Source organism: Myotis daubentonii, chromosome 7 (assembly GCF_963259705.1).
Source record: "Myotis daubentonii chromosome 7, mMyoDau2.1, whole genome shotgun sequence".
Taxonomy (NCBI): domain Eukaryota; kingdom Metazoa; phylum Chordata; class Mammalia; order Chiroptera; family Vespertilionidae; genus Myotis; species Myotis daubentonii.
This window is the reverse complement of record NC_081846.1, coordinates 30,587,197-30,600,721: the sequence shown is the minus strand read 5'-3', so window position 1 is coordinate 30,600,721 and position 13,525 is coordinate 30,587,197. Positions and strand designations below refer to the sequence as shown.

The 13,525-nt window shown below is 44.7% G+C and overlaps 1 protein-coding gene across 2 annotated transcripts in view; it reads right to left on the bottom strand.

The window, feature by feature from the left end:
- LOC132238326 (nuclear body protein SP140-like protein) overlaps positions 1 to 6,603 on the bottom strand; it is a 60,611-nt gene extending 54,008 nt beyond the window's left edge. The window contains exon 1 of one of the 2 annotated variants that reach the window (XM_059703478.1): positions 6,366 to 6,603. In XM_059703478.1, the coding sequence (XP_059559461.1) occupies positions 6,366 to 6,453 (88 nt within the window). In that variant the 5' untranslated portion in view covers positions 6,454 to 6,603. The remainder of the gene's footprint in view (positions 1 to 6,365) is intronic. The other variant, XM_059703479.1, reaches the window with a different exon arrangement.
- Between the last annotated feature and the right edge of the window lie 6,922 nt (positions 6,604 to 13,525).

Genomic DNA, 13,525 nt, shown 5'->3' with positions numbered 1-13,525 from the left:
TCACCTAAGAATAGGAACAAGACAGGGATGCCCACTTTCACCACTCCTTTTAGATATAGTACTGGAAGTGCTAGCCATAGCGATCAGACAAGAAGAAGAAAAAAAAGGCATCCAAATTGGAAAAGAAGTAAAACTGTCCTTATTCACAGATGACATGATAGTGTACATAAAAATCCCCAAAGTCTCCATCAGAAAACTACATGAATTCAGCAATGTAGCAGGAATCAAAATCAACACCCAGCAATCTATGGCCTTTTTATACACCAATAATGAACTCACAGAAAGAGAAATGAAAAAACAACCCCATTTACCATTGCAACAAAAAAATTAAGATACCTACGAATGAACTTAACAAAGGAGGTAAAAGACTTGTACTCGGAAAACTATATGACATTGAAAAAAGAGATAGAGGAAGACATAAACAAATGGAAGAACATATCGTGTTCATGGATTGGTAGAATCAACATCATTAAAATGTCCATACTACCCAAAGCAATCTACAGATTCAATGCAACCCCCATTAAAATACCATGGGCATATTTCAATGACCTAGAACAAACTCTCCAAAAATTCATCTGGAATAAAAAAAGACCCTGAATAGCCATAGCAATCCTGAGAAAGAACAAAGTTGGAGGGATCACAATACCAGATATCAAGCTATATTACAAAGCCATGGTTCTCAAAATTGGTACTGGCATAAAAACAGATATATAGACCAATAGAGCAGAACAGAGAACCCAGAAATTGAACCAAGCCATTATGCTCAATTAATATTTGACAAAGGAGGCAAGAGCATACATTGGAGTCAAGATAGTCTCTTCAATAAATGGTGTTGGGAAATTTGGTCAGATACATTAAAAAAAAAATGAAACTAGATCACCAACTTATACCATATATGAAAACAAACTCAAAATAGCTAAAGGACTTAAATGTAAGATGGGAAACCATAAAAATCTTAGAAGAATCCATAGCAGCAAAATATTAGACATATGTCATAGTAATATCTTTGTCGATACAGCTCCTAGGGCAATGGAAACTAAGGGGAAAATAAACAAATGGGACAGCATCAAAATAAAAAGCTTCTGCACAGCAAAATAAACCATCAATAAAACTACAACAAAGCCCACTGCATGGGAGAACATATTTGCCAATGCTATTTCAGATAAGGGTATAATCTTCAAAATTTACAGAGAACTCATACAACTTAACAAAAGGAAGATAAACAATCCAATCAAAACATGGGAAAGGACCTAAATACACACTTTTCAAAAGAAGACATACATAAGGCCAATAGACATGAAAACATGCTCATAGTCACTAAGCAAAACAACAATGAGATACCATCTCACACGTGTCAGAATGGCTATCATCAACAAATCAACAAACAACAAGTGCTGGCAAGGATGTGGAGGAAAAAAAAACACACCCTCTTGCACTTCTGGTGGCAATGCAGACTGTGCAGCCACTGTGGAAAACAGTATGGCGTTTCCTAAAAAAATTAAAAATGGAACTCCCATTTGACCCAGTAATCCCACTTCTAAGGTTATATCCCAAGAACCAGAAACACCAATCAGAATGGATATATGCACCACTGTGTTTATAGCAGCACAATTTACCATAGCTAAGATTTGGAAATAGCCTAAGTGCCCATCAACAGAGGAGTGGATTAGAAAACTCTGGTACATCTACACAAAGGAATACTACGCTGCTATAAAAAGAAGGAACTTTTACCATTTGAAACAGCATGGATGGAACAGGAGAGCATTATGCTAAGCAAAATAAGCCAGTTGGAGAAAGTTAAATATCACATGATCTCACTCATATGTAGGATATAATGATCAACATAAACGGATGAACAAAAGTAGATCCAGAGACAAATGACAGGGGAATTGGGGTTAGAGATCAGCCAAAGGACTTTCATGTATGCATATTAGCATAACCAATGGACACACACACTGGGGTGGTAGGGGCTTGCCCTCAGGGGTAGGAGTGGCGTGGGGAGGGGATCAATCAGGAAAAAGAGACATATGTAATACTTTAAACAATAAAAAAAGCAATTTAAAAAGAGAAAGATATGCTGGCTGTTTACTTTTTGGTTATCATTGGAAAATTAAGATTTCTAAGAGTTGACAATAGAAGAATAAGGCATGGGCATGCATTCTGAAGGAAAAAGAGAGTAAGTTAAAGTTGTAAGAATATTCGTGAAAGTTTTAGAAGGAGAAATGTTAAAACAAGCAGAACAGGGAAACTGAGATAGTATAACAGCAGTTTGCAACCCTCTAGAAAATTCAGATACCAAGCAGTTTGTAGACATCTAGAAAATCTTATCTTCCCTAAACCAAGGACACTTAAGAGTAAATTATTTGAGAATAAACCTCATTTTGGTATATTAGACTACAACCCTCCAAATTAATGTCTCTTTCCCTCCAGCAGACCATTTGTCATTATTCTTGTTCTAGCTTTTGCCTCAATAATACTAAAATTATAAAATAGTTTGTCTCCACCAGGTTACAAGCCCTACTTGTACTCAGGAAATAGCACCCCTAGACTCCATCACAACCTCCTTTTGTGCCCAGGCCTCATCATCCCTCTGACCCCTGAAGCAAGGAATTTGGGCCAGGTACAGGTGTAGAAACTCACCAGGGCAGAAAGCTCCAGATGCCTAGCAAGGGTTAAAACTGGGAAAATAAGAACCTTGCCCCCAGGGTAAATTACCCTCCCCTAGCAAATAACTAGTCAGGCAAATAAGACCTCTGATCTTTTCCTCCCTAAGATAACCCTAAGTTGTATCACCCTAAGATAACCCAGGCCTCAGTTGGATTTCAGCTCCAGACCCAGAAAAACAGCAAAACCAAACAGGTGACACTGTGACAACCTCAGGACCAGCTTTTACTTCCCATCACTCAGCAGGACTACTTTCAAGCTTTCACCACCCAGTTTCCTGGGGGAAATCATGCTGCTTTGACCACTCATCCAGCTGACTACTATCAAAGTCCAACCCTCTGTGATCTTGATGTCAGCCTCAGCAGGAAGTAAATACAGAAGATATGAACTTTGTCCCTATTCCAGAAAACAAAAAAGCTGGAATGTTAGGTTTGATCGAGCAATTGAATCCATACCCCTCCCCTGAGAACTTTGTGCACCAGGCCTCTACTCTATGATAATAAAAGTATAATATGCTAAATACACTGGACAGCTGAATGACCTTCTGGACATCATTCTGGACGTCCTTCCAGATGAAGCTGCTGCAGTGGGGGCCAAGGCGGAGGTGGTTAGAGGCGATGAGACAGGAAGGCAGAGGCAGTTAAGGGTGATCAGGCAGGCAGGCAGATGAGCAGTTAGGAGCCAGCGGTCCCGGATTGAGAGGGATGTCCAACTGGCAGTTGAACATCCTCTGAGGGGTCCCGGGTTGCAAGAGGGTGCAGGCTGGGATGAGGGACCTCAGTGTGCATGAATTTTATGCACCAGGCCTCTAATCCTATATAATAAAAGGCTAATATGCAAATAGACTGAACAGCAGGACAACTGAAGAACCAAACAACCGTTCACTATGGTGTGCACTGACCACCAGGGGTTGTGCATGGAACATGGCAGACATTGACAGTAGGTGGCAGAGTGTGGAACATAGCGGGCATTGGCCACGGCAAGATGGTAAAGCAGGTGAGCAGGGGCACCAGACCAAGGTGGGGCACTGGTCACTATCATTGGGGCGAGCCTCTGGTGGTTATTGAAAATTCTTTGCTCCCACATGCTGTGGTCCCTGCTGGCACTCGCAGCTGTTGCTGGCATGGGCCCTGCTCATACCCACTGCCGGCCCTGGAACCACTGCTGACACTGACTGCTGGTGCCGGCCCTGCTTGCACCAGCTGCTGGAGCCTGGGGTTGATCCTGATTGCTCACCACTGTCAGCAGGTGCGAGCAGGGTCAGCACCATCAGCACATAGGAGTGGCAGCAGTGGGAGCGGGACTGCTGGCAGATAGGAAATCAGGGGCCATGGTGGGAGGGGAGGATGGACTGAGACCCGCCCCTGTGCCCACCACAGCCTCATGGCCCACAGTTCCTTTCAAGGTGCACAAATTCATGAACTGGGCCCTTAGTTTGTAATAATAAGGGTGCATCTATTTTATAAAATCAGTACTATAAAAATTTTTGCTCTAAATTTGAAAGCTTTAATAAGATATAAGCCACCATAAAACAGTTAAAAGACAAGGAAGTATATTTATAAAGTTCAGACTACATAGCATACATTCTCTTTTTTTATTTTTTATTGATTTTTTACAGAGAGAAAGGGAGTGGGATAGAGAGAAACATAGATCAGCTCCTCCTGAATACCCCCTACTGGGGACGGAGCCTGCAACCAAGGTACATGCCCTTGACTGGAATAGAACCTGGGACCCTTCAGTCCACAAGTTGATGCTCTATCCACTGAGCCAAACTGGCTAGGACAGCAAACACTCTCTTACCATTAAAGAAAGGACAATCATCTCAACTGATTACATTGGCCCAAAATAAACCAGCAATTGACAGACCAGGCAATTAACTGTAAATGGCCAATAGGCACAAAAACCTGTTCAACCGACCATGTAATCTGAGAATGCAAATGAACAGGATGCATTCCCTTATTTGGCACCTCTGTGAAGTCTGGGTGTGGAGAGATGGCTCATGGCTAATGGTAGCAGAATATAGTGGTTCAGCCACTAGGAAGGAAATTTGGTAGGCTCTGTAAACAATTAAATATTAGTACTCCTTACCTCAACAATTTTACTTTTTGGTTTTTGACATAGGACAAACAATTGTACATACGCAAAAAACAAAGAAATGTATAATTGTTATTTATTGCGATTTGTTGGTAACAGTAAACAACTGAAATGAACATAAATGGTTTAAATGGAACATAATTTAAAAATTTTGGTATAACAGTTCCATGGTGTAATATGCAGCTGTCAAGAGTGAGGAGGATCCATATGTTTATTAACATGAAAAGACCTCTAATAATTTTAATATTAAAAAATTTTAAATGTAAAATTCAGAATGGTTTCTAGAAAATAATCTTATTCAACAAAAAACAAGACACATATTATTCTTTAGAAAAATAAGTTATATGTGTAAATGTGAAGAGAAAGCTATAAAATGCCATGCCCACAATACTCAACAGGACCAGAATTGGAAGCTACAGTGGGGTGGGTGGTGAAATAGAACTTTTCCCTTCTACATACATCCATGTCATTTGAAATTTTATGACCAAGATTGTGTAATGTGTTTCTTTTGTATTAAAAAGATATCCAATCAAACATATTAAGTAACTAGAGGCCTGGTGCATGAAATTCATGCAGGGGCGGGGGGTACCCTTCAGCCCAGCTTGCACCCTTTCCAATTTGGAACCCTTCGGGGGATGCCCAACTTACAATTCGGGACTGCTGGCTCCAAACTGTTCACCTGCTTGCCAGCCTAATCACCCCCTAACCGCCCCCTGCCAGCCTCATCAAAGCCGAAGCCTAACTTCTCCCCTGCCAGTCCAATTGCCCCTAACTGCCCTCCCATGCAGGCCTGTCCCCCCCAACTTCCCTCTCTTCCCTTCTGGCCTGATCACCCACAACTGCCCTCCCCTGCAGGCCATTTTGTGGCAGCCATCTTGTGACCACATGGAAGTGACCATCATGTGTGAGGGCATGATGGTCAATTTGCATATCACTGCTTTATTATATAGGATGTTATTTCTGACCTATTACTAGAGAACAGAACAGAATTTCTAGCCATTGCCTTGTCAGAGATATAATGCATTACTAAGCAGAAATTCAAAGTACAGATGAAAATACTCAACCTACATTATTCTTTCCCAACTTGTCTTTCCTCTTCCTTTTACCCCCTTAGATTAAGATCCCTGGGGGAATAACCCAGACCCTTAGCCAGAGATGGGAATAAGCCCAGGCTGACCACTCCCCAGTAAAGGTAGGAGACCATGGCATCCAGAATTTTATATTTTCTAAAGTACCTACTTTAGAACAGCCTAGGTTAAGGCAAAGGGGGACTGAGGGAAATGAGAGCATTCAGACATCATTAAAAAATAACAAATCACTGTCTCAAAGCATCAGAAATGACAGCTGAGTCCAGATGGGCTGCCAGCTGAGCAGTAGCTGTAAGACAAGAGTCCTGTGGGTTGTGGCAGCTGCACTCACACCAGCAACTGTCCCTCTGCAGTTTAAAGATGTGATTCCCTCACTTGTATTCCTGCATTTCATTACATTGCACATGAGTGTTCTTGTAAAGCAGGATGAGGTCAAGGTTTACAGAAGTGTCTAATGACACACACTAAAGCAGCAGCACAACCTGAGAGAAAGTTAAAGGAAGGGAGACAGAGACTGACCTGGTGCTGAGTTCAGTGCCTCCATTGGCCATCGTCTTGCCTTGGGCCCTTTCTGGGCTTGTAGCCCTCCTGTGTCCCCAGCCTGCATCTACTGTGGCTGCCCAGTCCTGAGCAGGAAGTGTGTACAATCACCCAGGGAGAGCTCCTCCCAAATGGGAAAAAGTGAAACTAACTTTCTGAGTGTTTTCAGACATGTCTCCCTCCTTCTGCAGCCCCCCAATAGTTCTCAGCCATCAGGACATGTGGCAGCAGGAATGGAGGACAAAAAGAGACAGTCAGGACCAGGAGGCAAGGGGAGGAGGACTCAAGGGGAGGGCCAGGGCCAGCCCCCAGGAGTCTTCTTGTTTGAGCAACGACTCCAAAAACAGGAAAATAGCCTAGCTACGGGGCCTGGAAACCTGGAGAGCAGGAGAGGCAGCGACTCAAAAGGGACCGGAGGCAGAGAAAACACCCAGGGGACATGCTTCCTTAGCTTCACCAGGAGCAGCTTCCATTCAGACCACAGTAGTGGGCTGAGTCTCGAGCCTGGGAGACCCTGTGGGGACAGGGTTGTCTCTGAGAGGAGGCAGAGTCCCAGACCTGTGAATTCAGGGGCAGGATGAAGTGGAGGCAACAGCATCAGCAGCTCCTGGTGCAGAGAATGAAGACCCGGCACCTCTGCGGATGCAGAAATGGAGAGGAGGGGCACCTGGGACCCAAGTGGGAGCACTCAGGCCCCACACCGATGTCCCCTTCTGGGAGGGGGCCCATCAGTCAGCAGGACTCCTGGCCCCCCTGCCCTCCCTTCTTCCTGGGAGTCTCTGAGGCTGGGAGTTCTGTGAAGGTGAGTCTGCTCCTTGGTGGGTCTCCCTGGACTCATCCTGCTGGAGGGGCCAGGGCTCTGTGCTCCTCTGAGCTCCAGTGCACAGGGACAGCGGTCTGGGTGTGGGGAATGTGTGTGGTTGATTGGAGCAGCCTTGGGCCTTGTGGATAAGCCCAGTTCTGGGGTTCAGATTGAGGAATTATTTTTTGACACATATCCAAACCATGTCCCCAGCTTCTCTGAGGACGAAAGCTGATATTTTGCTCCCCATCTGTCTCATGTTTTTGCCTGTCAGTTGGTTTGGAATTCAGGTGGAAAGGCATGCATTTTTTTTTTTTTGTGGGGGGTGGGCGGGGGTGGAGGGGGTGGGGAAACAAGCACCTTGAAAGGAGTCAAGCACCTGGGTGTATGTCTTGCTCCTTGAGTTCTTGTCCATTTGTACCCTAGATGGGTAAAGAGGTGGGCAGTCATACCCCCGGCAATTGCATGGCTGTGTAGACTTGATGGCATTCAATGGCAATATTTCAGTTTTTAGGGACTGGGGTGTGGTAGAACTTAGTAGAACCTTTGTGACTCAGTTCAATGTGGGTATAGCTGTGGACTCCTGAGTCTTCCTACAAAGCTGGTAAGAATCCAGATGGGTTGTTGGAGGGGAAATGTGATTATCTCTATAGAGAGGCAGTGAATCCTTAGAAAAGGAGTCGGGAAGAGACATCTGGGCAGAGGAAGAAGAGGTTAAGGAGTGAGGTTAAGTTAAGGTGTGTAGAAGAGGAGACTATAGGGGAACACAGTAATCCTATCTGGGCCACATTCGGAAGGTTTAGGGCTATGCATGAGAAACACCCCTCTGCAGGCCAAAGTGGAAGGGGGCTGGATCAGGGCCTCATGGCCTGTCCCACCCCACAGTCGCCACCATCACTACAGCCCTTCATTTGGAGCCCTGGGCTCCACCTCAGGGGATATTAGTGACCTGTATCCAGAACGGAACAAGGATAGATTTTTGTGGTACCTGTGCTGGGCTCCATATCTGGGGCTTCGGCCAGGCAGGGCATGCTGTGCTCTCTGTTCCTAAAACACATAGATAGGGATGTGCTGGGGCCCAGGCCAGGTGGGGCACGCTGTACTCTCTGTTCCTAGGGCACATAGGTAGGAAGGTGGTCACTGTACTGATGATGTACTGTGTCGGGAACAAATTGTGTAAACAAGGCTTTGTAACTAACTTTGTGGTTTTTGCAAATAAAAACGCTGTAACTCCGGTAGTAAGCACTGCAGTTCAGCCTTTGCTTCAGCAGGTTGCTGTAAGTGTAGTCGCAGGCCAGCTTAATAAAGGCTCCTAAATCTTGATCTGAGTCCCTGGTCGTCGTCTCTGCGGGTTGCCCCATTACAGTACCCTGGTTACTGCTGGTTAGCACCACACTCCCCAAAACCCCCTGAAACAACATAATGCCTCTCTCTCATGACCACCCAGCCTCAGACACACGGTGTGGACACAAACAAAGGAAGGACCCTGTTACTGCCATCACATTGCTCATTTTAGCATCTAAGAGTCCCCATTACCATCAACTGGGTAGCCCTTTCCTCCCAGACTTGACTCCAGCCACATCTGCACTTCCCTCTATTGGTCGTGAATGGTATTAGTAATGGATGAAGAGGGAACTTGCAGAAATATTAAGAGTGGGGCTTCACTGTTCATTCAATGCCCTCCTTCACTGGTACATCCAAGCTTCTTGTGGTGCCCAGCCCAGCTAACACTCTGGGACTCACTGGGAGACCCAGGTTGATGTAACTCCCAAGAAACATTCTTCCCTCTTTCTGAGGGCAGGAATGAAACCTACAGAACTGCATCTGGTTGCCTGTTTAGAGAAACCAAAACTAACAATCCCTTATCTCTCAAGATTGTTAGACCCTTGGTGGTCCACAAGGTCTAAAAGGGTCACCATGATTAGTAATGGATGAAGGGGAAACATGTTATCCCTGTTCTCTCAAGATTGTGTTTATCTAAACCAGCCGTGGGCAAACTACGGCCCCTGAGGCGGATCCGGCCCGTTTGAAATGAATAAAACAAAACAAAAAAAAAAAGACCGTACCCTTTTATGTAATGATGTTTACTTTGAATTTATATTAGTTCACACAAACACTCCATCCATGCTTTTGTTCTGCCCTCCGGTCCAGTTTAAGAACCCATTGTGGCCCTCGAGTCAAAAAGTTTGCCCACCCCTGAACTCTCTAAATTAGCAATAGAAGCACCATTATTTCTATCTAAATAAAGGTGAAATGACTTATGGATTTAATTTTGAGGTAATTTTGATATTTGGCAGTTCATGAGCACAAAAACCAGCTTATGATTTGGACAGAGAAGTCTGGGTTTAAAATTGAGGGGGGTCCTGACACTGCGGCCCCTCCCACCAACTCAGAGCCCCTCTGTTTCCCAGAGAGGTTCATTCTGTCCTGAAGCCCCACAGTGACCTTGCCTTTTTCACCTTCCTGGAGACAGAACTGCTCAAACCTGCTCCTCCTTGGCTTGAGACTGGCATTCCCAGGGTGAACACAAGAGAATCATTCTGACATCCCTTCCAGGCATGTTGATTTTACTAGGTGGAGCTATGTAGAGCAATAAAATTATTAAACAAGTTAAAAAATGAATGACATAGAGTGACTGATAAAGAGAAAATGTGAGATTTTAAGGAAGTTGTGGGGTATCATATTTGCCATGACCCAACCACTGTCTCCCTTGGGGATTGTCTTTACCCTCCTCCACCATTAGGGTTCTCTGCCTCCTGGAGGATCAGAACCTCATCCTTAGCCTCACCCAACTCTTATTGACTCAGATGCCCAACTGCATGACTGAAAAAACAGGCTGAACTTTTATGGGGTTCAGCATGTTTAATCCCGGGAATCCTGGTGGAATCTTGCTGCCATCACTGGGACCAGGCATTTCCATATCAGACTTGCCTCATAAGAAAAAAGCAAGGATGTAAGTGTCAGTCCTGCCTCAGGAAGGGGGAGGAATGTTTCTTGGGAATTACCTCGACCTGGGGTCTCCCAGCGAGACCCAGAGTGTTAGCTGGGCTGGGCACCACAAGAAGTTGGGATGTACCAGTGAAGGAGGCCATTGAATGAACAGTGAAGCCCCACTCTTAATATTTCTGCAAGTTCCTACTACATCCATTACTAATAATGGTGACCCTTTCGGACCTCACGGACCACCAGTGGTCTGTGGACCACCGGCTGGTGACCGCTGCTCCAAAGGTTTCCTTAAACCAGCGGTTGCCAACCTTTCGGACCCCACGGACCTCCAGTGGTCCACGGACCACCGGTTGGTGAATGTCCTGAACCTTAGGATAGCCAAGTGATGCATATGTAGCCAGAAAAGTCGTACACTTAGCTCATTCTAATTATCTCCACTCAGCACACAGAAGGTGCCATTGGGCAGCGGCCTTTGCTTCTTTTGGCTTGTAAGTGGGTGCTTCTGTTGAGTGGAGGATCCATGCATGAGACCTCAGAGTTGCTGAACAGAACAGAAGCAGTGGAGGTGGCCCCTGCAGCTTTGTGAAGACTCAGTGGTTGTGAGACAGAAGTGGATGTCATAAGAAGGCGCCACCAGGGGAAAAGAATTAAACTGTCCCTGCACAGAGGGACTCAGAGGGATACACTCAGAGAAGGATGCAGAAAGGATTTCTGCCTAAATTAATGATTCCAGAATAGCTATTCTTATTGATTTCAATAAATTTATTCCCAGTCACTTAAAAAGTTCTTTGTATTTATTTATTTTATTTTTCAAGACTTTAAAAATATATATTTTTTATTGATTTCTGGTTTGTTTTTATAGTTTCTCTTTTTGGTTAAACTTCTCATTCAGTTCATTTTTTTTTTTTTTTTTAGTTGTCTGTCTATGGGTTCTTATAGTTCACTGAACTTCTTTAAGAGGATTATTCCAAATTCCTTGTCAGACAACTTATATATATCCCCATTTCTTTAAGTGTAGTTATTAGAGTTTATTAGTTTTTTATTTTTGGGGGGTTTCTTTTGGTAGTAGTGCAATGTTTACCTGAATATTCATGATCCTTGATTCCCTTTATTTGGTATCAGTGCACATAAATAAGCATCTCCTCTCATAGACTTAACAGGTTCACTTCACCAGAAAAATGCCTTCAACAGTCAGCTCATGTTGGAATTCAGTACAGGAGAGCTGATAGCATCGATCGGAAGATGGGCATGTCATCAGGGTCTCAGTTGGGAAGGCCAGTGCCTGTGCTCTGAGGTTGGTGGTTGGATGATGGCTGAGCTCTGTGTTTTGGTGAACTTGCAGGTTGGGCTCCCTGATGAGGCACAACTGCTGGCTGTACTCTGGGGCTTGATGGGTCCACTTGCTGAGCTCTGCAGTCACCTCTTGTTGAGTGAGGTTTCAGCCTGTGTTTTGTGGTATGTTGGTGCCAAGGTTGCACTCTGTAATTTGTCAGGGTTGCAGGCTGGGCTCTGCAATAGCTCCTGGTTGGGTAGAGTTTCAAGCTGTGTTCCCTAGTCTGATGGTGTCTCTGGCTGGACTTCATGCTCAGTTGGGGCTCCTATAAGGGCTTCACACTCATACTGGGCCTTCGATTGTGATCTGAGATCTGGTGATGCCGTTGGTCGTTCCCTGAAGTTGGCTGTGCTACAGGGAGGGCTTCACAATAAGTCAACTTTCTGGCTGTTCTCTGATGTTGGACATGGTAATTGGCCACATTTTCTGATTGAGTCGGGCCTCCAGTGGCAGACTGCATTGGATGGGGATAGAGACTGTTCCACATTGGGCAGAGTCACCTCCAGGATCTCTCGTTGGGTGGAGCTACAGGCTATGCTTCATGATTGTGTGGGCTCACTGGCTAGGCTGCCTGAATGGGTGAGGGCATAGGCTGTATTAGTCAATTGGATAGGGCCATTGGTGGGGCTCTGCTGCTAGATGGAGTTATAGATCTGGTTCCGTGGATCACCTGAACCATAGGCTTGTCACCCTGGCTATCTGGGTTCTTTGGATGAGCTTTCTAAAGGACCAGGACTGGCTGGCCAGCATGGCTCAGTGGTTGTGTGTGGGAGTGAATCCTGGAGAAACTATGTTAGAATATAAAATAGGGATGGCAGATGCCTCTTTCAACCATCTGAACATCTATTTATAATCTCTTTTGATGACATATTGTTGCCCATTACACACATTACTCATCTTGCTGTGACAGTTAGTGCATGTTGCCAGACCTGCAGCTCTGTTGGAGTAAACTATCTCTTCAGCTAGCAGGCTCATCTAGTATATTCCTGGTTTGGTCTTGCTGAGAGAACTCATCATAATCTTAGTTCAGGCAAAATGGCGGGGGAGAGGGGGAGTTAGGGCTGTGGTCTGTCTACCAACAGGGACAGGGATCTCTCTTGCAGGACAGTGGGTTCAGAAGGATCTAGAGTTCAGAGTTCTCAGGTGCATCTACTTAGAAAGCCTCATTCTGAGTTTCAGGGCTTGATGTTTTCTTTATCGGGGACTGGGCACAAAAGGCCAACCTGAACTTAGAATTCAGTCTTCTCTGAAGTTTTATCATTCTTTTTTTAAAATATATAATCCTCACCCAAGCACATGCTTAGACAGAGGAAGAGGGAGAGAGAGGCAGAGAGAGAAACATCTATCAGTTGCCTCTCATACACATCCTGACCCAGGACCGAACACATAACCCATGAGGCAAACCTTCCTCTGCACAGGAGGATGCTTAACTAACCGAGACACACAGGGTGGGCAGAAGTCTGTCATTCTTAAAATTAGGGCCTGCACCAGGCCTTCCATATTGTGTACCTTCCAGATGCAGGTGGTAGTTTATATATAAGCTTGTCATGTACTCTTTTTGACACTTTAAATGAGCTTAGAAATAGCCACCTAGCCAGGCTGGTATGGCTCTGGTTGAGCCATGGTTCAATTTGTGTTTAGGGTATATGCCTGGGTTACAGGCTCAATCCCCATTAGGGGGTTTGCAGAAAGCAGCCAATCTATGATTCTCTCTCATCATTGATGTTTCTCTCTCTCTCCCTATCCTCCCCTCCGTCTGAAATTAATAAAAGCATATGTAAAATAGTTTTTAAAAAAGAAATAGCCATCTAATCACACAGTTCTTACATTTACTACTTCTTTGTAAATGTTGGACAATTGCCTCTTCCCCTATATCTCATTCATACAGGTGAATGTGTTTTTTAACTGCACTGTTTTAGTACCTTAGGGACTAACAGTATTCCATCTGTTGCCAGCTGGCTAGACAGTGATCCAGCTCAGAACTCCATGCTTAGGTCTGACTTGCTAGACCATAATGTGAAGTTGGGTTCCCTAAAAACAAAGCCTGAGACAAAGTCT